The sequence below is a fragment of the Neovison vison genome, chromosome 7 (genome assembly GCF_020171115.1).
Source record: "Neovison vison isolate M4711 chromosome 7, ASM_NN_V1, whole genome shotgun sequence".
NCBI classification, from domain to species: Eukaryota; Metazoa; Chordata; class Mammalia; order Carnivora; family Mustelidae; genus Neogale; species Neogale vison.
The window spans coordinates 95,684,076-95,711,033 of record NC_058097.1 but is presented as its reverse complement, the minus strand read 5'-3'; the positions used below and the strand labels follow the sequence as shown (position 1 = coordinate 95,711,033).

The 26,958-nt window shown below is 37.8% G+C and overlaps 1 protein-coding gene across 2 annotated transcripts in view; it reads left to right on the top strand.

The window, feature by feature from the left end:
- The window catches only part of DDX10 (DEAD-box helicase 10), a 293,705-nt gene that overhangs the window by 24,808 nt on the left and 241,939 nt on the right, over positions 1–26,958 (top strand). For both annotated transcript variants that reach the window (XM_044257693.1, XM_044257694.1), the window contains exons 8-13: positions 2,981–3,143; positions 5,232–5,316; positions 16,434–16,535; positions 17,698–17,785; positions 20,814–20,902; positions 23,988–24,447. In XM_044257693.1, coding sequence (XP_044113628.1) covers positions 2,981–3,143; positions 5,232–5,316; positions 16,434–16,535; positions 17,698–17,785; positions 20,814–20,902; positions 23,988–24,447 — 987 coding nt within the window. The remainder of the gene's footprint in view (positions 1–2,980; positions 3,144–5,231; positions 5,317–16,433; positions 16,536–17,697; positions 17,786–20,813; positions 20,903–23,987; positions 24,448–26,958) is intronic.

Sequence of the window (26,958 nt, the reverse complement as noted above, 5' to 3'; positions counted from 1 at the left end):
CCACAGTCTCTTTCCTATAGTTATCGCACATTCTAACCAGAGTGATCTTGGAAAATGTCCACCTCAGTAAACTTTTTCAAGAGCAGGAATTTAAGGACAATTTTCATTCAGGAGATGCAAACTGTAGAAAGTTTTCATGCTCTCAGTTGACCCTTCCTAGGTTTGCATATGCATTTTTGAGCTTGGTTTGCCTGAGAGTGCATCTGTCATCTGCAGGTTCACCTTTCTCCTCCTCCCTTTGCATGATAGCCCTTTTATAACTGCAAAAGAAGGGCATGAGTGCATCCATCTGTCATCTTCCTGGTGCATTGTCTCAGGACCTGAGAACCTTCCTGGCACCAGGAGCATTGCTGTTGAGAAAGCGAATGGCTCTAAGGAAGAGGTAACAGGTTTTTTGTGGTTCAGTTGGCTTACCATTCTTTACTTTTATCAAAATTTGTAGGGAGACTTAATGGACTTCTTAGATGATGGATTTGTAGAAATTTTATTTATCATCATTTTGGAATACAGGAGTTCAAAGAGTTAAGGTTCTTTCCAGTACATTTTCTTTTTTTTAAACTTATTTTTAAAATTCCAGTATAATTTTACATATAGGGTTACATTAGCTGCAGGTGTATAATATAGTGGTTCAGTAATTCTATATTATTATTCAGTGCTCACCATGATAAGTGTACTTAATCCCCATCACCTGTTTCACCCACCTTCTGTCTGGCAACGACTAGTTCTCTAAAGAGTCTGTTTTTTGGTCTATTTTTGTCTTTGCTATTTTCTTAAATCCACACATGAGTGAAATCATATGGCATATGTCTTTCTCTGATTTATTTCACTTAGCGTTATACTTTCTAGATCCATGTTGTTGTAAATGGCACGGTTTCATTCTTTTTTATGGCTGAGTAATATTCCATTGTATATATGTATCACCTATTCTTTATCCATTCATCTCTGCATGGGTACTTGATTCCCTGTCTTGGCTATTATAAATAATGCTGCAGTAAACATAGGGCTGCATATATCATTTTGAATTAGTATTTTTGTTTACTTCGGGTAAAGACCCTGTAGTGGAATTGCTGGGTCATATAGTATTCCTATTTTTAATTTTTTGAGGAACCTTCATATTGTTTTCCTTAGTGACTGCACCAGTTTGCATTCCTACCATCAGTGCACCATGGTTCCTTCTAATACATTTTCTTTATTTTCATGAAGAGATTTTCTTAACATGCATATTAGAAAGAGAAAATAGGAATAAAATAACGCGATACTCTGCCTCAATCTACCAGTTAGTAGTATTCATTTATTAATATGTAAACTAAAGGGAAATAAAGCTAACAGCTCCATTTACTTCCATATAAGAAGAGATGTAATAACATCCAATGTTGTATAACAAAATTATTATGTTAATTATTTCTTCTTGTTTTGCTTTTAAAAAAATATTTATTTCTTTATTTAAAGAGCACTTGCAAGTGAGGGGTGCAGAAGGAGAGAGAAGCAGGCTCACCATGGAGCAGGGAGCCTGACACAGGGCTTGATCCCATGATCCTGAGATCATGACCTGAGCTGAAGGCAGACACTCAATCCACTGAGCCACCCAGGAACCTCTTTGTTTTGCTTTATATCAAATTCTGACATTTCTTGTACTGGTCAGTTTTATACTAATGAAGTATAGCTTAGTCTGAGAATTTTTAATAGCTTTATGCCCACAGGGAATTAGAAATTAAAACTGATATTCATTATTTTATCATAGAAAGTTGTGAATATTGTTAATATAATCAAAAGACTTTGAAGCATAAAACTCTTAAGTTAAAATTCTGTGGGGTCAGAAAGTTGACATAAGAGTTCAAGGAGGGGAAGCCTGGGTGGCTTAGTGGGTTAAAGCCTCTGCCTCTGGACGTATATGGAATATTCGGCTCAGGTCATGATCCCACGGTCCTGGGATCAAGCCCCACATCGGGCTCTCTGCTCAGCAGGGAGCCTGCTTCCTCCTCTCTTTCTGCCTGCTTCTCTGCCTACTTATGATCTCTCTCTGTCAAATAAATAAATAAAGTCTTAAAAAAAAAAAGTTCAAGGAGAAAAATAAATGCAAAATTTCTTTCTCGAGTTTATTTTGTCTCTAATTTTTTCAAGGGCTTACTTCTTTTGTAGCAGTTTTAGGTTCATAGAGAAGTTCATAGAGAAGGAGCCTTCTTTCACACAGGCATGACCTTTATTATTTTTTCATATTTTAAAAATGATTGTGGGGATCAAATAGCTCTGCTACTTAGAATCTGTTTGATACATGTTTAAGAAGTTTATTTTAAATTCTCAGCATTTATAATATATCAGAAATTACAGGGTTTTTTTTTTTAAGATTTTATTTATTTATTTGACAGAGAGAGAGATCACGAGTAGGCAGAGAGGCAGGCAGAGAAAGAGAGGAAGGGAAGCAGGCTCCCTACTGAGCAGAGAGCCCCGTGCGGGGCTCCATCCCAGGACCCTGAGACCATGACCTGAGCTGAAGGTAGAGGCTTAATCCACTGAGCCACCCAGGTGCCCCAGAAATTACAGTTTTTGCAATTAATTACATTTGGAAAAATGTCCACTATCAAGTTGAAAATGTAAAGGGAGCATATTTTTAAATAAATTCCCATAGGAAGGGGGGGTGGGAGGTTGGGGTACCAGGTGGTGGGTATTATAGAGGGCACGGCTTGCATGGAGCACTGGGTGTGGTGAAAAAATAATGAATACTGTTTAAATAAATTGGAAAAAAAAAAGAAACAAAACAAAAAAAATTCTCATAGGAAATAATGTGATCAAAAAGTGCTTGAAGACCTCACCTCTAAGACTGCATTTTCCCTTCTCTGCTCCGCATTTTTTTTTTTTTCTGCTCCTCGTTTTTTAATTGGTGAAACTTGTGCTCCTTAAAGCATTTTTGCTGTTCATCTCATAAGCTTGCTGTGCTGCTGCTGTCCCGAAGTACCAAACTCTTTTCTCTGTTCATGTCTAGGTTCAGTATCTGTACCGAGTGTTCTGCCGGCTCCGTCCTGGCATCTCTATCCTTGCCCTGCATGGCCGCCAGCAGCAGATGAGAAGGATGGAAGTCTACAACGAATTTGTCCGCAAGAGAGCCGCTGTGCTCTTTGCTACTGATATTGCCGCCAGGGGGCTGGGTAAGAGCTTAGCAAAAAATATTCTGGAATCGTGTCTTATAGAATTTGCTTATAAAGGGATGGATTTGGGAATTCATAGTTTCATTCAAATAATTGATCCTTCTTCTCTTAGAAAAACATGTAAATTAAATTAAGGCTCTATCAGTGAAAAATGTGTTTTCACCTTTTGTGCTTATTGTTTATGAAAATAATCCTAGAATCCTGAGGAGCCCACAAAATCAAAGGAGGATTAAAGATTTAAAGATAAGAGGAAAAACTACTCTGTTTCTTCAAAAATTGGAAACTTGATAAAATATTACAACTTAACAAGAATATTTGAAGTCACATATTGTCACTAAATATTTTTATTTTAAAAACATACTTAATGTACTTCAGCTTTCAAGAAGCCACTGATACTGTTTTACAGCTGGTGGCTTTATGGTGGCGGGATGGGGTATGGAAGTAAATTAGAGGAAGTTTGTGAATACAACGTGAGAATAAATAGGTGGTAAATTTTTCAGTTACTTTATGTTAATGACTGTGACAGATTTTACATACACATGAATGATACGTCCAGTGTATCTTCATATATACTACCCAGCTTTACTGACGATCTTTTTCATAATTCCCTTATTTCTTCCCATCTCCCTGTTGGTCTGGGAATATTTTAAAACATATCTCAGACATCATATGCATTCATTCCTGTGTGACTGGAGGCTGTAGCTAAGTATGCGTATTTTTAAAGCTCTCTAGCCTATATCATTATGCCAGGACTATGGTAAAATCAGCATTTTGTATTTAACTTGTTTGGCTGTGTAATAGTCTGCGGAGGAAGTGGTATACCAGTTGTCTCCAATCTTTTATTTGTGTTTTTGTTTTTTTTTTTATTTGTGTTTTTAAGTTAATAGTTAATTAAGATTTGCTTAGTTTGTGATCCCAGTTCTGATCTTTCTCAACTGTCCTAGCAGATGTCTCATGCTTGCTTTTCTAACACTTCAGATGCAGTCTGTTTCTCTCTTCCTTGAGACCCTCTTACAGCCTCTGTCTTCAGCTCTCACCTGGACTGTTGCTCCATAAACATCATACACATTTGTCATCCTGGGACTTCTATCCAGATCTCTTCCTCTTTCTTGATTTATTTTCTCATTCTCTTTTAAAACATTTATAATCTATTCCGTAAGGGTGCCTGGCTGGCTCAGTTGGTGTAGCATTGTGACTCTTGGTTTTTCGGTTTTCGGTTTGTGTCCCACACTGGGTGTAGACATTGCTTAAAAATAAAATAAAAAGTAAATAAAATCTCATTCCCTGTAGCTTTTTCAGTAAGGGTGCAGCATGGGAGGTAAATTTGAGTTGTTACATGCATGCCCTGTTCTTTTTTTTTTTAAAGATTTTTTTAAAAAGATTTTATTTATTTATTTGACAGAGAGACACAGTTGAGAACACAGTGTCTGGAAATGAATGAAAACTTCTGTAGCCAAATAGGTGTACAGAATAATTATTGCTGAGAAATGAGAAAAAGGGACTTAGAAAGATATCATGAATTTGAATGGAGATGGGAAGAGCAAGGAAAGTAAAGTTGCATTTAAATTGAGAACTCAGTTTTATAGTTCACCAGGAGCCCATGAGAAGTGGGTCCTTTTAGGTAATTAAATATCAGGATATTTCATTATTTGTCTGACACAAAGCAATCTCTTCTGTGTCAGATACAAAGTAACCTTCATATTCAAATACTACCTATCAAAGGAGAATTGTTTATCTCTTGGTTCATGCAATGAATTTTATTTTTAATAAAATTCACAGATGATTTTGATGTGATGGAAAGCCCTGTAAATAATCCTGTAAAATAAAAACAGTGGGTCAGCTGGGTGGTTCAGTAGGTTAAGCATCTGCCTTTGGTTTGGGTCATGATCTCAGGGTCCTGGAATCCAGCCCTGCATTGAACTCTGTATTCAGCAGGGGGTCCACTTCTTCCCTCCTCTGCCCCTCCCCCTGCTTGTTTAACCTCTCTCTCTCTTTCAAATAAATAAATAAAATCTTAAAAAAAAAAAAAGTAGTATAGCATGGTAGATCTTGAAACTGATTTCTTAACTTGACATTCCTTATGTACAGATTTCCCAGCTGTGAATTGGGTTCTTCAGTTTGATTGTCCAGAGGATGCCAACACGTATATTCACAGAGCAGGTAGAACCGCCAGGTAGGTATGCTGACTCATTTCTTTGCCATTGCAGTTGGGAGAAGTAAGCTGTTGATAGAATGGTAACTGATGAGCATCTTTCTGGAGAGCAATTGGTAACAATTAACCAAAGCCTTAGCTTTCCTCCTCATGCCTCACATTCAGTATTGAAACACTGATCTTAAGAAAAGAGATGGGTAAAATTTCAGTAAAGATAATCATCTTACTGACCTTTGTAAAGGTTGAGAATTGGGAATAATATAAATAATCATAGTAGGTTTATGAGTGATTATGATTTGCCACAGATGGACTGTTTTTTTGGATTTACCTTGTAGCATTTACTTTCTCATTGAAACTGGATGAGTATTTATAACATGGTTGTCAGTGAGACATTGATACTTGATGATGGAAGAGACACCACATGTTATTCTGCCTGGTCTAACAGTTTCTTCCGATTTTTAAGTCACGACTTGTGCTGAATGGTTTCTCAGAGATGGCAGGATCTTTAGACCCAAGATTTAAACCATCTTCCAAGCAGAACGTATTGTCTCCAGCAGACTTGTCCTTCTGCTTGCCCTGTGTCCCTTCCAGCAAGTAGCCCCAAGTGTACCCTGTCCTTTGTTTCTCTATTAAATCTCTTTAGTGTGTAGTTATTTTAAATTTCTTTGAATCCATAGTGTTTGAATGACTTTGTAGAAAAAAAATTTTTTGGTCATATCTGGTGAATTTTGTTGTATGTTTTGGCTGATGTGAAGGTTTTTCATGTCGTCCTGTCACCTGAGAACAAGTAGAGCTCTCCTTCTATTCATTTTTAGTCTTAATAACGTTTGATTGCTTGAGTCACATTTACCTTGTGGGCCATTAAACATGGACTATAATCAAAATGTAGTCTAGCACATTTCTTGTGTCCAGCATCAAGGGAGAGGATAGTGCAATAGTGAAAGATAAAGCTATTTATGTACTTTGGGGTCAAGAGTGTTTTTATTGCAATTAACAATGTAATTTGAATAAGCAGTTGAGTTAGAAGTGGGTTCTGTATATGGTGTCATCATGCCTTCAGACAGACTTGCCTGTAGACTGGTGACATTTCAGCTTCTCATGGGGTCTAAGGAAATTGGACCTGGTTAGAACAGAGGTCTCGTTTTTCATTTTATAGAAAGGTGGGTGGTATATCATTGATGCTCGTATGGGCACCTGTTTGGATTAGCTTTCACAGTGAGAGACTCAGAAGTGGTGAGTGGTGGTTGGTGGAATGAATGTTCCTCCAATATTTCATGTTCTTCAGTAAATGGGTAGTATGTATGAATCCGTCCGTACATGTACCTGTGCACACGTTTGCAATCTGGATAAGGTGGGGCGTGGCTTCTCATGAGCATACTGCTCCAGGGGCACACGGGCTTATTAGTTTCACCATTTGGTTTGGAGATAGGGCAAATACATTTCTTTATAGAACACTTTTATTTATTTATTTGATTTATTTGTCAGAGAGCATGAGAGCACACAGGCAGGGGGAGGGGCAGAGAGAGAGGGAGAAGCAGGCTTCCCGTGAAGCAGGGAGCCTGATGTGTGGCTTGATCTTAGGATCCCGAGATCATGACCTGAGCGGAGGCAGATGCTTAACTGACTGAGCCACCCTATAGAACACTTTTAAATAGTATTTTACAATTACTTTTCTTTTATGAAAATGATTGGACATCTCACTGCATCAGAAAACAGTTCACCAGAGAGGATTATTTCAAGGTTTTTGGTTCCCATAGAGGTTGTTGAAAATCTTATGTAGTCGAACATACCAAGGTGAAGGTTAAATTGGTCCTAATGACTGGAGATGAAGAGTAGCTACAGCAGCATCACTATTGTATTTGAAGAGAAAATACTAATTTGAAAAACTATTGTAATATCTAATGTCATTAATTTTTAAAGTACAAGTCTGTTTTGATCCCTTGTAACCAATTAAAAATGTTTGAATTGACTCTTTTAGATGAGTAGTCAGTGGGAATGTTTAGGATATGCAATCCTTTTTTTTTTCTTGGGCAGTTTAATAAGAGAAATAGTGAAATTGCAGTTTAAAAGTTGCCATTAGTGGGCTTACAGATAATTAGAAAGTTTCTTGGGCCATGAGACTGGATAATTGAATTGAATAAGGCTAAATTAAAATTTGAAACTAATTAAAATCCTGTGTTTATGCTGTAATTAAAACTGGGTTGCCAGATAGTGTTTACTTGTGGAGGTGAGCTGTAATATATGAATATAGAGAAATGAATTCAGTGCTTTGTGGCAAAATAGCTAAGGTTTGAGGAATCTTTTTTACCTTTATGTGATTTAGCTGAGTGGAAATGGTGAATCCGGTACTTGTCTTGAAGTACTTTGTTTTAATTTATTCACCTAAAATTCTCTTGATCCGTAGTATTGAGAAAAATTTTGTCTTTTTTCCTTAACCATCCACACCCCTTTTAACAAAGTGATCTCATTTAGAGACTGAGACAGTCTCATTTAGTGACAGGTGAGGTAAGGAATATGAATATAATTTTATCAAGCTGTATTCTGTGACACAGTGTACTTAAAAACGATTGTCTTTAGGGCTTGCAGTGCTTGATACTCATAAAAGCAAGCTTTTCCATTTCTCAAGATGATGCCCATTTGAAAATAAAAAATATTTGGTAATGAAAAGTAGGCATACATTAGATATTCCTCTTTAAAAAAATTTTTGTAAATTAATTAATTCATTAATTAATTTTTAAGAGTAGGCTTCACGCCCAGTGTGGAGTCTAGTGCAACACTTGAACTCACAACCCTGAGGTCAAGACCTGAGCTGAGATCAAGCGTTGGATGCTTCACCCACTGAGCCACCCAGGCTCACTTACCCCACTCCTCTTTTTTATAAGTGCTTTATTTGGAGAGTAGAGGTCTTTGGATGGAAGATATGAGTTATAAATAACTGTTCATATGTAACTCTTGGGAGTTTAATTATAAAAGGTGAGAGTCAGTGCCTGGCTGGCTCAGTTGGTAGAGTATGCCACTCTTGATCTCAAGTTCATCAGTGAGAGCCCCACGTTGGGCCTAGAGGTTACTTAAAAAAAGAAAAAGATTTGTTTATATATGTGCAACTGTTGTTTTCTAGAGCTGGGGTAAAATAATTCCAGTGGTATTCCCCTAAGCCTTTCCTGCCTGATCTCAGACTTTGTGAATGATGTAGATAGCAGAGTATGGTTCCACTAGGGGGCAGCAGAGGCCAACTCTTTGCTTTGCACGCTCCTGGGCAGCAATTTAAACCAACCAGCACAGATGAAGATGCAAAGTAGTTCAAATTTTTGCCGTGATAACTTAGAAGAGTTTATGGTTTGTGGAAAATACTGGTACTTTATGGAATAGATAATAAAGGAAATTTTTAAAAAGTGTTCTTAATTGTTTTGTAAATTGAAATAATAAAAGTAAAAGACAATTTCCATGAGCTTTAATTTACTGAAGGTTACCCTGAATATATTTAGGTATGAGATGGGAGCAATCTTTGCTGGTGGAGATTCTTGCTTCTTTAATTCCTTTAGCTTAGATTTATGAAGATCTTATTTTCAGCCTGCTTCTTCTAGGTAGATAATGGTTCTTTTTTTTTTTTTTAAGATTTTATTTATTTATTTGGCAGAGAGAGATCACAAGTAGGCAGAGAGGCAGGCAGAGAGAGAGGGGGAAGCACGCTCACTGGCGAGCAGAGAGCCCGAGCAAGACTCAATCCCAGGACCTTGAGATCATGACCTGAGCTGAAGGCAGAGGCTTAACCCACCGAGCCACCCAGGCGCCCCTGGATAATGGTTCTTTACATGGCTTTCTGCCTTGGTCTGGTTGCCATTTAGAAATTTAAAGTTTTTTTGTTTTTTTAAAGGGCAAAACCAGTTCTTTATTTTGCATCAAGAAGCATTGAGCTGGGATGGAGATGGACCAGGTTAGCTACAGAGGTTGATAAGTGGGCTGATACTCCTTAGGAGTCGGTTTTAGTTCTGGGAGCTTTCTCCTTGCTCTCCTGCAGTCTGTTCTCAACACAGCAGGCACAGTGATCCTTTTAAACACAAGTCAGATCATGTCAGCCCTCTGATGGCTTCCTGTTCACTCCGAATAAAAGCCAGTGACTTGATATTATTCAGGCCCTTCCAACTGTACTTTCTGTTCCCCTCTGCCCCTATGCTTCACACTGGTGGAGCTCTTTCTCCTTCATGCTGGGCATGTTTTTCCCCTCCATGGCTCCTTTAAGTTACAGTTTCTTTTTCTGGAATGGTTTTTCCTTGAGCATCTGCATGGCTATCTTTCTTAACCTGCACTAATCATTCCTCCTCACCTCATTCTGTACTTTCTTTTTTCCATACCAGTACCTTCAAATATACTAGGGCTTTTCCTTAGTAAATTGTTTTCCTTTCTCTTCACTAGAATGGAAGCTCCATAAAGGCAAGGAAATATGTCTACTTATTTGATATACCTTGAGTGCTTTAAACAGGGCCTGGCACAGAGTAGACGGTTCAGATAACACAATTACTTTCTCAAATCAGACTCAGGAATCAGAGCTTACCTAAAATTAATTAAGCTACTGCAGTATAACCACAGTATACTGTGCTACTGCAATAGCACAGTACAGTGGCTTAAAGCAAGAATCATTTCTCCCGGTTTCTGTGGATCAGAAATCAGGTGTGGCTCATCCATGGCTGCTCATTTGTGTCCTCACAAGACTGTAGTCAGGGTGTCACACAGTACTTGCAGACTCTGCTGGTGGTGGGTCCCGTGACAAGCTCATTCACGTTGCAGGTGTCTCTGAGGTCCTTGCTTGTGGTTTTTCTTTTTGTGGGGCTTTTTTATAACATAGTAGATGGCCTCATCAGTGAGAGTAAGGGAGAGTGTACGACAGGGTAAAGTGAAAGCAGCAGTGTCTTTTATGACCTAGACTTGAAACTCAAACTCCATCTTACCTGTCATATCTTAATGGTTCCACAAATCAGCCTTACTCAGTGTGGGGAGGGTCACAAGGGTGTAAATGCAAGAAGGCCCAGATTTCTGGGAGCCATTTTAGTAGCTGCCTATCACACCCAATATCAAGCTTTCCTAACAGTTTCAAGGATGTAGGAAGGTAAGGAATAGTAAGGGATCTGTGAGCAGTAAGAGGTCTGGGACCTCCACCATAGTTCCACAGGGCCATTCTCAACATCTCAGGGTAGGCTTTGGTCCAGTCTGACCTCACAGTCGCTAAGCGGGTTGTGCCGTTTATCCCTTCCACAGATGGGCCATTGGTGTACTTGGTCACACGCTGCCTACAGAGACCTATTCCTTGTATCCACACATTTAAACAGACCTAGGACATCCTGTCCTTAGCATCTGTAGGTGAGGGCTCACATGCTAGCGTGTGCCATGTTTGTTTCCCAGGAGGCCTGTCATTCATATATTTATGAGGAGACTTGACTGTGTCACTTTCTCATTTTCAGCCAGAGGATCCTCTTTCCTAAGGGAATGAGCGGGTTGTGGCTTAGCTATTTACTTTCTGACACTCAGATATCTATTAAGTGAACAAATACAAGAACTCATTTGGTCTTTATATTGGTCTTGTGGGAGAGGCTGTTCTGTTAGGAAATGATTTCTCAGGGATTGTGAAGTAAAATGTGTCTAAGATCCCTTGGGAAATGCCAGGGCTGGGATTTGTACTTGGGTCTTTCTGACCCTATGACTCCTGTTCTTGCTGGTGTGCCCCAAACCAGATATTTTCATTTAGTAAAATCTAGTGGCTGCTGCTCTCAGGTGGGGCTTCCAGAAGGCATGAAAGCCAGGTGCTGGAAGAAGGAAGGTAGGTAGATACCTTTACTTAAATTTGCTGCCATTCATGATCATGAAGATAAACTAAAACTATATCCATTTTCCTTTTTTATTTGGAATCCGAGAGACAGATACTCCCTAGTTGATCAAGAGTCTCTTTAAAAGTCAAGAAATTTAGTTTTGGATCTGGCTGCTACTGCCTGATGGATTTGGACTCTGTGACCAGTTCTTAATCTCTTTAAGACTCAATTTCTTCTCCTATAAAATGGGGTTAATCACCTCTTTCAGTAGTTTCCAGAAAGTGTAATTTCACCTAGTATAATTTTTAGGCAGTACTTTTATTTGTTTTCTTCTTGTTTTTAATGTATAAACACTTAGTCTTTTTTAAAATTCTGGGGCCAGAGTTGATGGACTCTAATGATTTTTGCCCTTTCTCTGTGAATTCCCTAAATCCTTGTTTGTCATCAGTTTGTTAGAAGCTTTCCATGTGACACATGTTAGCCAACTTGCTTTCTTTCCAGTTTCCCTGAATTGTTTCAAATTTTTGAGCGTCTTCTGGTATACTCCTGTATTTCCAAGATCTCATGCTACACGTGACTTTATTTTTCCCAGAATATTTCCCAGTCTGTTCTTTTCTTTTAAATCTAGTGTAGAGTCTTTAGATGTTCTGTGAGTCAGAGATCCCCCTTCTCCCGGAATAAGCTCTCCTTTGTGCCATGTTGTGCACGAGGAACAGAAGTGTTGGAGTCTGATTCCTGTGGCTGCCTGTGTGCCTTTGCAGGGCCGACTGCACTGTTGTCCCTCAGTGACAGGCGCCGTGGGGCTGTTGCCACAGGTAAGGTAAAGACATAGGGAGGAGAGAAGGAGATGCAGGGAGGGGCAGAGAGAAAGAAGGCTTTGGAATTGCAGAGTGCCCAAGAGTTGTCTCTGTTTCTCCACCTCCTGGTCCTACTTATATTGTGACAATAGCTTGTATGTTAAGAATCACAGGGATAGGACTTTAGATTCTGAAGGGACCTGGATCGTTTCCTTCAAACCGTTAATTTATAAATAAGAATGTGGTGTATGGTGATAAAGTGACTCATTATCCACAGTTACAGAGCCAATGAATAGTACAGCTGGGGCTCGGATTCAGTTCTTTTGACTCTAAATCCAGTCTGGTTATGCACCCTCTGGTGGCTTGTTTTCATCTGTCCACTCACCAGATACTTAGTGAGCAGCTTTTAGATACAAATGTATGGTGGGTGGGAAAAGTATGTTCATGTATGTCCTCAGAAATACTGGTGGAGATAAGGAAGTACCCTAATACTGATAGTACTAAGTACTAAGATAAATACTAAGATGTTCAGTGAAGTGAGAATGGCACAAAAGATGTAGATTTTAAAAGCATATACACTTTTTGCTTTCTACTTCGTAATAACTTGTGTTTTGTTATAAAAATAGTGTTTGTTCACGATACAGATTCTAGATGTTGGCAGAACATACCACCTGCATCTCACCACCTACAAAAATTTTCATATATGTTTGCCTATGTATTTTTAAAATTACAAGAAGGGAATTATTCTAACATTCTCTTCTAGCCTGATCTGTAACTTGGAGAGCCAGGCTGGGAGAACTGAGAATAGCCAGGCAGTCATGAACACTGCCAGATCTTGCTACAGCAGTGGTTGGAGGTCTGAGTGGACAGAGTTTAAAGGACACTTAAAGTTTCAGCGGAGTGGAGTTGGTGTGTTGGGGAATAGGCATTGAAGTAGTTGAGGACTAGTGGTTATTGGGCAAAAGGCAATTTATTGTCAGAATGGCAGGGCTTTCTCTCCTTCCTTTGGCCAGAGGTTGTTTCGAGGTTATTTCAGTGGGAGAATTACTCTTGGGACCCAGAAGTCAGTGGTCTGGGTCTCCCAAGTTTAGCTAGAAATGCTAGTGAGCTGTAGGATGTGAAGGTAAGCTTCTTGGTGTCAGACAATCATGATCAACCTATTAAGGACCCTTCTTTCTGGAGGAAGTCTTGGTAGAGCTGAAAAAGGTAATGAACTGAAAGTTTAAAGCCTCTGATATATAATGATTAGCCAGTGGTTTTTGTTTTTGTTCTAGATTTCTGTTTTTTTTTTGTTGTTTTTGTTGTTTGTTTGTTTGTTTTTTTAGTAGGTGCTGGTCTTTCCAGAAATTTATTTGCGTCCTCTACCACTTGCTTGCATGTAAAAGACTAGCAAATTAATGTAAAATGAAGTTCCTCCTAAATTCTAAAAGGCTGCATAAATGTGACATGATATTACTACTGATGGTAAAAATGAGATTTTTTGTGTGTGTGTGTGTTTCAGATGCAGGGCTTTTTATTTGTTGCTTAGAATGTTTCTTACAACAACCTGTCTAATCTGGAGTTCCAAAATGTAGATCTTGTGAAGAACATTTATTTCTCTTTATACATATATCAAGCCTCAGTCCTTGGATATTGCTTTTGAAATACAAAAAGCTAACTCATGGGTAAATAGACTGTCCTTGTAAGCATTTGAAAAAAAAGGGAAAAGAAAAGAAATGTGCTTCTTAATGTTTTTATTTCTGAAATGAAAGCTTACTGGAAATTTTTGGGTATTGGTGTAGAGGAGATATTTGTGCTTTACGTTGCTACAGGGAAGAGACGTGTGTGATGTTGAATAGCTAAGTGGCCAGTGAAGATATTTTTGATAGATTCTTGCCTTTTAGGATTTGACTTTGGACATTTTTTTCCATTTTCGTATGGGAATTTTGTTCTTTTAAATTCTGGTGCTGCACTCTGTCTTAACCTTGTGCAGCTCTATCTTTTAGCTGTTAGAGTTGTAAAAAGGTTTGGATATGGCCCTTGTGTGACTTGACTCCTGATCCATTCTTCCAGATTATCCCTGGGTGTATGAATGGGTAGACAAGATAGATGTAATGATTAGGCTTATTACTCCTGCTTTCGAGTCCGTCTGAAGATCCTTGTGCTTCAGTGGATGCTGTTTTGATACCCTTGAGACTTCTCTTTACCCCTGTACCGACTTCGGAATTTGAGAGGCTCTCACATCCCTTGTCTGCTCTGGATGTCACCTTACTACATCATGGACTAGTGATCTCTGCCTTCACAGATGGTTTAGTCCAACACTGTGTAGGGGACATGCTTTAAATTCATATTTCTTCTGAATAAGTGATGATGAAACATTTTGAATGGAAATATTTGGTGTTGAAATAAATGAGGAGAAGGTATTTGTGTTATTTTCTCATTTATGAAACAGTAAAAGGAGTAAATGTGTGTTTCAGCTTTACTCCTTTCTCTCCCTGTTTAAAACACATGCATTTAGAAACCCTAGAAAAAGCTAACAAGCCCAGAGAAGGTGAAACTATCCAAAGGACTTGCGCAAATGCTGCCTTTTTCCCCAGAAAACTTGACTCTTCTCTAATATTTGACTAATTCCAAATTTTTTAGGTTTCTGTTCTTGGGTGTCATTTGCTTGGGGCAGTTTTTTTGACTCCTGGACAACATTCAGTAGAGCTCTCAATCATGTCTTTACTGCTTCCATATGCCCACCGTAACACTCACACCACTTTATTGTTAGTTACTGGTTTTACTGTCTGTCCCTGATAGTCTGTAAGCTCTGTGACAGCCAGAACTATGTTAGTTTTGCTGCCTGGCATTTAGTGGCCCCTTAAAATTTTGTTAAATTTATGAATTAAAGAGAACTCTTAGCATTTTTGGTCAATTTTATTTCATGCTTTTCTCTGTGTGTGCGCATGTACACATACATATATTTCTGTAAAGATATTACACTGGAATTTCACTTTGTGTGTAGGAGTGGAGTTTTGAAATCAGCATGAGGCGAAAATTGCTCTTCTGTCTTTATGGTACCTACAGTAAGTCAACACAGACAGTTTTCCCCTCCAGTGTTCAGTGATAAAATTGTACTTACGTGCAGTGGTATTCTAGCTCTCTAGACACAGGTGTCCAGAGTCCTCCAAAACCAGACTCTGATGTCCCTTTCTGGCACTCTTTTCTGCTGTTCATTTAGTGACACTGGCTTCCATTGGTTTTCTCCTGTCTTTAGTTAACTAAGTTTGCCTTGTATTCTCTGGTTTCTACTCCTTTGTTCGTGCTATTCTCCCCCTTTGGAAGACCTTAGCTTTTCCCTATGTGGGTTGACTTTCAAGGTCCTCCTCAGATTCTGTCTGCTCTGACAAGTTTGTGTTTCTCTGGCTAAGCCTGAGTGGTCTGTTCCACTTATGAGTTTGTGGCATTTATTGGTTGTCCTTCTACATTTAGTAATGTACCATCTTGGGGGATGTTCTCTGGGATCTGCTTTTGTGTGTGTTTGTGTTTTCTGGTCAGCTCGAATGTTAGATCACTGAAGATAGGGCTGTTCTTCTTTTTCTTTGTGTTGCTTGCAGTTTATGCCTGGCACCTTTCTCACTAAATAATTTATTTAGTAAAAATTTGTTCCTTATAGCATGAACCCTGAACAGAGTGCTTTGATGAGAATACTTTTTCTTTTGTTTCTTTTAAAAAAAATTACACAGACCTCCAGTTCCATTTTGTGTCCATGGCCAACACAGAGTTATCAGGGAAATCTGTATTCAGGTGGCACTAAAGCGCAAGTACCTGTGGGTGTAGTGTGGCCCACTTAAATAGAAATTTCTGGTGGTTTAGCAGGAAGTAAGAATTATACTAGGTGAAGGAAGAGAAGAAGCACATGGATTCGAGCAGAGATCCCTTTCTTAAAACTGACACCATTAAACAAGGTTACTCCCAAGGTATAAAATCCCCAGAAAGGTGATTTGATTTCCTTAATGTATTGGGTACCATGTTTCTGAAATTACTGATTATATTATGATTCTCTTGTGGCTTGAATGGGAAATTGTCTTTTTGCTGTAGGCAGATAGCTATTTAAGAAATTCTTTTTAGGGGCACCTGGGTGGTTCAGTCCATTAAGACTCCGAATCTTGATTCAGGCTCAGATTGTGATCTCAGGGTCATGAGATCAAGCCCTGTGCTGGGCTCTGTGCTAGGCATGGAGCCTGCTTAAGATTCTCTCTCTCTCCATCTATCTCTGCCTCTCTCTGCGTAAAGAAAAAAAAAAGGAGAAATTCTTTTTAATTGATTTGTTTCTTAGGATGTGGCTCTCCTACTGTGATGTAGCTTAAAAGTCACTCAGAATTCTATTTAGTGGTGAGATTTTGAAAAAGATGCTCAGAGCCCTAGTTTTCTCTTGTCACAGAAGTTAAAAAAATTTTATTCCTAGAATTTACTAATTACGTTAAGTTGCTTCTGTGTTACATGTTCATCAGACTATTAAAATGTAAAATGTAGATTGTACTGATGTGGAAGAGATTTTTTTTGTTTATTTTTTTAGGTACAAAGAGGATGGTGAAGCCTTATTAATTCTGCTTCCCTCAGAAGAAAAAGGGATGGTGCAGCAGCTTCTCCAGAAGAAAGTGCCTGTGAAGGAAATCAAGTAAGAACTGCTGGCTGTCTTGATGTGATTGTTAGGAGAACGGAGGCACAGAATTATTATGTTGAATTATGTACACTTAATTTCCTCTTCCCTCTTGTCTTCTGCTGCTGTCTGGTTTGTGACTTTTTGTTTGCCCTTTTTTTTTTTTTAAACAAGTTTTCGAAGATTGCTCATAGAGAAAATAATATGAAACAGAGAACTTGTTATCTTCAGCAGGCATTGGGGGTTGAGAGGACTATACCTTTTGGATAAGATTTGTAGGGTTATATGTCCATTTCTGAGGATTGTGCTGTCTGTTGAAGGTTTTAGATTGTCAGCAGAATTGATCAGGATCGGAGTTTCACTGCACTGGGGTCCTTGAAACACTGGCTTTACTTGGAGGGAAGTAATTTGGAAGGTGTTTGGGGGGTTGGGGGTGGGGTAGAAGATTTGGGTAAGGGTTTGATGGAAAAAGGTTGTGAGTTGTTAATTGTTGAGGCTCAGTGAGGGTTTTCTACCTTTTGTGTCTTTGATTTTATAATTAAAAGAAAGTAAAGAACACCTCCTCCATCCCCATCTACCACCACCCTGGTTTTGCAGAAGCAAAATGGTTCAGTCTAACTCAGGGAAACAAGAGGGATTTCTTTTGTGAGACCTAGACCCCCGAAAGAATTTCGTTCTTCCCTATAACCTCCCTTGGTGGAGTTAAGTAATGATTCTTTTACCTAATTTCCAGGTAAGGAAAACATTATTTGTATCTTTTGACTTCTTATTATTTAAAACCAGTTTTATGATATTTGACTGAGAATGGAAATACTTACAAAAATGACATTAGATTTCATTTATTTTATTTCATGGACAGTAGATCTCCCATGAGAGGCTTTTCCAACTTCATGGACATAAGAAGTAACCAATGATAAGTGGATGTTAACATTAGTATCTTTCACTCAGCATGGGGTCTTGAGAAAAGATTTCTGATCTTGATCCTCCCCTCCCCAAGTTATGCATAATGTGTGGGTCAAGTTAATGTCTAGTGTAATTTCAGTCTACTCTGGCTCCTACATGAGAAATAATGTTATAGATTTAAAAGTATTGAGAAGACTATGAAAATGCTATATGCTGTCTTCAGTTTCTAAAATTGAGATGTCCTAGTTTAACCTTTTTTTTTGTTGTTGTTATAAAGAATCAACCCAGAAAAACTTATAGACATCCAGAAAAAATTGGAGGCATTTTTAGCACAAGATCAAGATTTAAAAGAAAGAGCTCAAAGGGTAAGTTGTTGGTAAATTGGGTACCTTAGTTGGAATGGACCATATAATAAAGTTAAAATTCAGCGTTTTCTATTACTTCTAGGCTTCATGGTTATGCCTCAGATATTCAAGTAGTGCAGTTCGCAGATAACTTGATCGTATTCTTTAAGTTTTAAAAAGATTATGTATTTCTTAGAGTAACCTGGGAAACTGTCAGTCAGCTCTGTGCTTCTTTAGCACATTTATTGTAATTTCTTATATTAGACTAAATTTCTAGAAAGCGTAGCACAGCTCTTTTATTAAATTGTCTTTAGGAATGAAATTTTAGTCTATAAATATGACTTAATGTTCCCTAATTACTTTTTTGACTTAGAAATCCTTTTGATTAGCAAATACAAAGAATTCTCACTTTCAGTGAAACTTACATTTTAATTCTTAGAGTGCCCAGCAGTAGATACTTTAGGAAAGGAAGAAGGGGAATAGTTTTATGTTGTGCTTACCACTACCTGGTCATTAAATGGACAGATATTTGAGTCCCTGTTATAAAGCTCTTTTCATCATGCTTCTGCTTACATTGAGGTTATGAGATCTACATACAATCTCTGTCTCTGCATCTCCCATAACATGCCAGCAGTGAGTTAAGAGAGTTAGGATTCAGAGGTTGGATTCTATTTCAGCAGATAGAGGAAGTGAGGGGAAGGAAGGAGGAGGTGATGTGGAAAGAGCATCCTAACTGGATGAGGAGTCGGAGCAGAAAAACGGTCAGTAGTCAGTCAGGCTTTTATGTTATGGTTTGGAAACTGAATATTCTCGGGAAGGAAGTTTTATTTAAAGAGCAAATCTCACATTTCTTTTTAAAAATTAACTTATGTTATATTTTATCAAGTTAGCCTCACTGTGCTTAAAATAACATGAGTGATGAAAGCTAAAATTTGAATGCTTACATGGTGTTAAGCACTTAGTCATGACATGACTCTGCTACATGGCAGTTTGATGTGCTCTCAACTTCATCTTCCCAACAACACATGGGGAGGTAGTATTGATGGGATTTTATTTAGGAGTAAATAATAGATTGCGAAAATTAAAAATTGTCCAAGGTCACGTAAGGTATTAAGTAGCAGGCCGAGACGGAAATTCATGTGTGACTTTGTTCAGTACTTCTATGATACATCAGGAGAAATAAAACCAAATATGGAACTGTGCAAAGTTGAGTTTCTAACAGCTCACTTCACCTGAGACCTAATGAAAAAGGCCTTTAAAGGGAAAATTTTTTTTTTCTTAATTTTTGAACATGCAAACATTTGTGTGCATATTTTGTCTAGTAGACAGACTTTGACCTGGGAGTTAACTCTTTTAACAGTTTTGGAAATAGTATGCACATTTAAAAATATTATACATGGATTCTGAAATGTCGTGACTTGCTGCATACCTAAGAGGTCATTCAATTATGAATTGGGAAATAAGGAACATTAGAAGGATGTTTCACTGGTTTGTGCATACAACAAATGAGCCTTCCAGAACAAAGATTATAGAATGCGCATTGAAATAAATGATGTGATTTATTGGGTGTCACGCATGGTTTAGCAGAACGGCTAGCTACATTGCCAACAGCGGCAAGCTATCTAGTTTCATAGAAGTGATTTTCTAGCCTTTGATTATAATCTGGATAGAAGAAAAATGATAGGCAACAGGGGCGATATATATATATATATATATATATAAATATATATATATACACACATATATACACACACATACACACACACATTTACTTTTAAAAAAGTATATATATATTTATTTACTTTTTTTTGGTGAACAATTATAGGGGAAAAAATTATCCTTGAACTGGAGCCATTCATTGTTTTTCATGCATATGGAGACAGGGAAAATGGTTTGAAGAAAGGATTGGCTTAAAGTTAGAATAAATTTGAAGTTCAGAAAATATATAAATATAAATATATATATAAATATATAAATATAAATATACTTTCTAAAAATTTTAAAATAATAAATGCTTGTTTTGATGTATTTCATCATCTTTGTTCCCTATGTTAAGACTGACAAAGGATCAGGGTCATGTTTACTTTTTGGTTTATATAGTTCTTGGTATAAAGATACCTTTTTTTCTTTTTAAACAGAAGAAAAACGGCACGAGATGATGATGGCAAATTAATTGAGATGATAATATAAAATGGAAGGCTTTAGAGATAAGCTTTTTTCTGTCATTTTATTAAACTTAATTTTAAATACAGTAACATTTTATTTTCTTGGAAAACATATCCTTTGACTACTAAAATAATTACTCTTAATAGCTAGTATTTACTGATATTTATTGTATCCCAGAAGCTATGCCCAGGTACTCTAGATGCATTGTTTTTTTTTTTTTTTTTTTTTTAAAGATTATTTATTTATTTATTTGAGAGAGAGAGACAGTGAGAGAGAGCATGAGTGAGGAGAAGGTCAGAGAGCAAAGCAGACTCCCCATGGAGCTGGGAGCCTGATGTGGGACTCGATCCCGGGACTCCAGGATCACGCCCTGAGCCGAAGGCAGTCGTCCAACCAACTGAGCCACCCAGGCGTCCCTAGATGCATTGTTTTGATTAGTTTCTCCTGTAACACTTGAAGTAGAAGGTGTTGTGGTCTCTGATAGAAGAGGAAACTGGCAGAGACCCAAGAGATTTGCTCAGCCAGTAAGAAAAGAGCTCAGATTGTCATCTGTATGATCCCAGAGCCTACATTTTCCCCCCATGTTACCATATGTATTTCAACAAATGATACCAACTTCTAGAATAGCTTTTTGAGGTGATAGTCTATGTTGAGTTGTTTGATGAAACCAAATTTAGTCTAATCTAATATCACAGTTCTTAAAAGATAGGTTTTTTGTTTTGTTTTGTTTTTTTGGTGGAAAGGAGATATGCTCATCTATTTTTTAAGATTTTTTTACGACTGTTGAATTTGTTCCTTTGGTTAATTTTCTTTTATCTGGTTTAAATTTCTTTTCCCTTCCTGACTTTTACATATCCTGCATTTAAACCACTTATTTTTACAGTGTTTTGTCTCTTATATACGCTCCGTGTATCTGATGAAGGATAAAGAAATATTTGATGTGAGCAAGCTACCTATACCTGAGTATGCCCTGTAAGTATTCATGTTACAGTTCTGATTATGAATCCTCAAAGGTAGAGCTCATTGTCTAAAACCTGGTTCTCCGAGAGGCTTCGTTGAAATGGCTCTGTCTTACTTTAGAAGAATCTGTTAAAGATCTGCAAAGAAAAAGATTATGTAAACTAGAAAATAGCTGAGTGTTAATTTCTTGTTTCTTGTTTCTTACTTGTAAGTGAAAATTTCTGAAAGTTACACTGGAAGTTTCCTGTAGCTTTGTCTTAAAGGAGATGGAGAACAATTGATGAGCATTGTTGGAAATCTTTAAATGTCTGCAGTCCTCTTGTTCTTTGGAACGCTGGCCTGGAACACTGTAGACTGTTCTTTTTTTATGCTTTTGAAATAAGTCTTGTCATTTCTTCCCTTATTTTAGGTTGATCCCCATAACTGCTTCCTTATTGCCTGAATATTTTTTGTCTCTTGGTGTTTCTTATAGGTACTCAGAATTACCATGGCAAAATGTCCCTGCTTAGTAACTGAGGTTACTATTACATAAAAAAGGAACTCTTGGTTTTGTTTTGGCTTAGTATTTGAAGGGCTTCTTTTCTTAACCTTTTTTAGCTATAAAGGAGGGATGCTTATTTTTCACTGGGATTCTACTTGTGGGAAAGGCATTGACAAAATCCTATAGAAGCACCCTTGAGGTTAATCATGTATTAAATGTCAGCATAAGATTTCCCAGACTGTGATGAAATATGTATTTTCTTTTTTTTTTTTTTTTTTTTAAAGATTTTATTTATTTATTTGACAGAGAGATCACAAGTAGGCAGAGAGGCAGGCAGAGAGAGAGAGGGGAACCAGGCTCCCTGCTGAGCAGAGAGCCCGATGCGGGACTCGATCCCAGGACCCTGGAATCATGACCTGAGCCGAAGGCAGCGGCTTAACCCACTGAGCCACCCAGGCGCCCGAAATATGTATTTTCAAGGCGAGGTCTGTATATTTGTTCTGCTCTCCAGGAATTTGAATGTTAATGGAGTCTGATTAAAACTCATATCTGGGAGAGCTGCTGTTTCCTGCTCTTCATGTTAGATTGTGAGTTGAGTATGACAGGTAATTTGTCAGTTGTAACATTTTAGAATTATTCAAATTACTAGATAACAGTGTGAGGGTCCTGACTCTTTGTGTAAGTAATTGGTGGAAAACTGCATTCCATGGATATAACATGTTTTTGTCACTTATCTGTTTATGTAGCAGTTACTATTTCACCATTTCTGAATAGGTTTAGGTTAGGTGCATTTATGGTGTAGCTTATTGGCCCTTTTTTGGTACTCTATGAAGTTCTATCCTGGTTTTCTGGTTGACATACTGAGATACTAGCAAATGGAGGAGGCATGGGGCTTTAACACTGGAGGGTCATATTTATGGGACATTTTGTTGCTATAAATGCCAGGAAATTTCATCTGTTCACAGTTGAAGATCTTTGCTTTTTATTGGTGATGTTTAGGGAAGGCAGAAAGTTGACTTCTGAACCTAGATAATTTGTACAGTTTAATGTGGTGTTGCTTAATTTTTGTGTTTATTTAGATGTGTAATTTCCTTGATCTATACATTCCTTTAGAAGCCTGTTGTTACCTAAAGCAGTGTTAGGTATGTAGGATGTAATAAATGTTTTTAAAAATGATTTTTCTAAAGAAATATGTTTGAGTGGCTAATATATATAGTTCATTGTGCTAGATATTAAAATTATAGATGTAGGTACTCCTGCCTTAAAGGAGCTCCACATTTTAGTAGCTGAGAGAAACACATAAATACAGCTGTAATACATTGAGAGAAACACTCTGATGGATGTGAGTGTGTGATTCCACCCCATGGCCCCCATAACAGTATTAACAGCAAGGGCTCAGTAGCGGCTACGTGTGTGCTGGGCAGGATTTTGAATGCATGGCATCTGTGAACTCATTTTACTCTTGTAACAACCCTGCAATGTTGATACTTATCCTGCCATTTTGCCAATAAGAGAACTGAGGAATAGAGGTTAAGTAACATCCTTCGGTCATATAGCTTATGGGCGACAGTCCCATTTCTGAGTCTCTGCTTTTACCACTGCACATCTCTGTTTCTTGAATCTTGTCCCAGGAGAGAGGCCATGGGTCCATGTCATAATGTTAGCTGTTTATCATAGCAGGCCTGGCTTGAGTTTATTTCCGATCCGTTAGTCAGAACTTAGGAGGTGGGAAAGACCTGATCATAAAGTGAATCTTGATCTTAGAAAGAGAAAATAATTTTTCTTTTCTTCTTTGATCTCTTGTTTAGAAATCCTTTTTTTTTTTTTTTAAATAGAAGTGATTATGTTGTATTAAGTGTCTAAGAGGAGAGGACAGTGATAACTCGCTTTTATTTTTAGCAGAGAACTGTTCTGTCCTTTCCTGTCTTTTTCCATGTCCATGTCTCTTTCGGCTTTAATATTTACATTTCACAAAGTCAGGTTGTTACAACAGCTATGAGGTGGGCCTGATAGATACTGTTACCCCATTTTTGTGGCAGCTGAGGCTGAGAGAGGTAAACTGGACATAGGCAGATTTTGTACCTGAGCTGTTCCCTTGTTGCTGGTCTCGTGCTCTTTATTTTATACCTTGTTAGCCTCTTAATGAAAAATGGGGTATTTTCAATGTTTTCTGACAGGTGTTCTGTATTTTTTGGCTTGCCTTTTGGATCATCTAACCTTTCAAGATTGAGTTGTACCTCATAGGAGTATTTTCTTTAAAAAAAAAAAAAAAAAAAAAAGGAAAAAGAGCTCCCAGGGGCACCGGAGGTGACTCAGCAGGTTAAGCCTCTGCCTTTGGCTCAGGTCATGATCCCAGGGTCCTGGGATAGAGCCCTGGCATTGGGCTCTCTGCTCAGTGGGGAGCCTACCCCCGCTCCCTGCCTTCTCTCTGCCTACCAGTGGTCTCTCTCTCTCTCTGTCAAATAAATAAATAAAATCTTAAAACAACAACAGCAACAACAACAACAAAAAAAACCCAGCTCCCCAAATAGATTTCCACTCTTGAGAAACTTGCATAATACCATAAGCACACCATCAGTGTACTAAAGTAACTATTTTCATTTGCTCATATTTAAGGTCTCTTGGTCTTGCTGTGGCACCACGGGTGAGATTTCTTCAGAAAATGCAGAAACAACCCACCAAGGAACTGGTGGTGAGCCCAGATAATAAAGTAATTGAACCAAGGGCATCCTCCCTCACGAATGATGAAGTGGAAGAATTTAGAGCCTACTTTAATGAGAAAATGTCCATCCTTCAGAAAGGTGGGAAAAGACCAAAAGGGACGGAATACACACTGGCTAATGAGATTAGTGATGAGGAGGAAGAGAAGGAAGATGAGGAAGAAACAGAAGAGAAACTGGCAAAAGCAAAAGAGTCTCAGCCTCCATCTGTTCCTAGCACTGGGGAGGCCAAGGAAACCCCTGGGCAATTCTTGGACAGAGACGAGGAGGAAGAGGATGGACAGGATGCTGATTTCTTTACAGTGAAGCGGCACAATGTATTTGGGTTGGACCTTCAAGAGAACAAAGCACTACAGGTAAGTTTACCCCCAGGGGAGGGTCTTCTCTTATTTCCTGCCATTTCTTACCCTGTGCTGCTTTTGTGGCCTTTGCGGAAATGTGGGGGAAATAAAGACTAGGAGAAGTTTTTGTAGGATGACTTACTTTGCAATGAACTCTCCCCTCCTTCTCCATGTTTGATGGTGAAATAGGTGCCTGAGAATTCTCATTGTTCATAACTTTGAGAACTCTAAGAAGGCTCACAGATTTAATCTTCTCCTTTGCTATTCTTCTGAGGCATGTTTTAAAAGTAGCCAGAGTCATGGTTATAGTATTAAGGAAGGCAGTTGATGGGGTTCTATAGTTTATGGTATGAGGATCCTTCACTGTGATTTTTAACATACTGCTTTCTGATTTAAATCATTATAAATGTTCCTTACAACAATATAATCTCCCTAAGCATGAATTTTACTTTTAATGAGACATTTGCTTTTCTATTTCAACCCAGTAACTTAAATAGAAAGCCCGCACTCCTTTGTAAAGGCCACTTAGGAAGGTTTCTTAAAAGTTTCATGTAGATCCTTTGTTTCTCCATAGCTACCTGCCAGGAGAAATAAAAGGGATAATTTAGATAAAGCACCTGTTTTCCGGAGTCCTTATAGGTACACAGTAAACCTGTTTCTCCTCCCCTTTCCTTAAGTCTTTTCTTGTTTTATTTCTTTAAAGAAATAATCATTTCTTTAAAGTGAATTGAATAGAAAATGAAGCTGAGCTCTTATTTTTTATATATTGTTTAATAAAATTCTGAGTAATCTGGGGTGCCTGGGTGGCTCAGTGAGTTAAGCTTCTGCCTTTGGCTCAGGTGGTGATCTCCAGGTCCTGGGATCAAGCCCTGCATCGGGCTGTCTGCTGGGCGGTGAGCCTGCTCCTCCCCACCCCACTCTCCGCCACCCTGCCCCTGCCTGCCTCTCTGCCTACTCGTCATCTCTGTCAAACAAATAAATAAGATCTTTAAAAAAAAAATAAAATTCTGAGTAATCTTAGGATACTAAATTTTGAACTTAGAAACTTGGATAGGTGTTCAAGTAATTAAATAAAAATCTTGGAAAGTTAGCAAGCATCATTATTGAGTGCTTAATGTATAATCAGGCATTTTCTAAACATTATCTCAGTTGGTTTTTGAATAACCCCCTGTGAGGTAGGTACTATCTCATTATACAGGTAGAAGGGAAAAGCAATTAAGACACAAAGAGGAAGATAGTGAGGGACACAGCTTGTTATTGACATAGTTGGAATTTGAGCCTAGGTATTCTGATTTGATTGATCAAGAACAGGGATACTGATCCCATTTTTGAAGTGTGATTTATTGCTTTTTCTTACAGAATTGATACACTTTCTATGGTATCTGATAATCTGTGGCTAATCTAAGGCCACAAAGATTTCTCCTGTGTTTTCCTTGAGAATTTTTATAGTTTTAGTACTTAAAATTAAGGCCAGAGTTTATTTTTGCTTAATATTTGTGTATGGTGTGAGGGAAGGGTTAAGGTTTCTTCTTCTTCTTCTTCTTTTTTTTTTTTTTTTGATGGATGTCTAGTTGAACCAGTGCCTTTGTTAAGTAGTGCTTTCTCCATTCAGTAACCTTGACCCTTTGTCCACGGTTGACCTTGTATGTGTAGGTCTCTTTGACTCATTTCAAAATCACAAATTAGGTAGTATAATTCTTCCAACTTGATATTTTAAAAAAAATTGTTTTGGTTCTTTTTGGACCACTGCATTTCCATATAAGTTTTTAAGTCAGTTGGTTAATTGGTGCAAAAAAATCTGATGGCATTTTCATTGAGATTGCATTGAAATCTATAAATCTATTTGGGGAGTATTGACATTTTGAGTCTTCTGACTCAAAATGGAATATGGCATATCTTATGTATTTAGGCCTTAGAATCTTGCAGCATGGTTTTATAATTTTAAGTATGCCTATCTTGCACATTTTTTGTTAGATTCATCTCTTACTATTTCATAGTTTTCAATGCTATTTTAAATGATACTTTTAAAATATAATTTCCTAATTCTTTGTTGCCAGTATATATAAATACTGTTTATTTTTATATCCCAGTCATTCTAAACTGACCTATTCTAGTGGCTTTATTTTTGGAGATCTTTGGTATTTTCTCTGTAGATGGTCATGGGTTTTTGAAGAAAGATGGTTTTGTTTCTTTTTTCCAATCTGTGTGTCTTTTATTTAATTTTCTTAATTATACCGTATGTTGAAAAGGCAGTGCTGGGAGTGGCCATCGTTGTTCTGTACCTGATCTGGGAGAGGGAAAACATTGAGTCTTTTACATCTGATGTTAGCTATAGGTGTTTTTGTAAATGCTTTTATCAGGGTGGGAAAGTTCCATTCTATTACTAGCTGGGTTGCCTTGTTTATTAAAATAAATGGTGAAAATTTTGTCAGATCCTTTTTTATTTCATCATTTAAGGTGAACATATAGTTCTGTTGATACTTTGTTTTTGTTTTTTTTGTTTTTGTTTTTGTTTTTTTTTAGTGT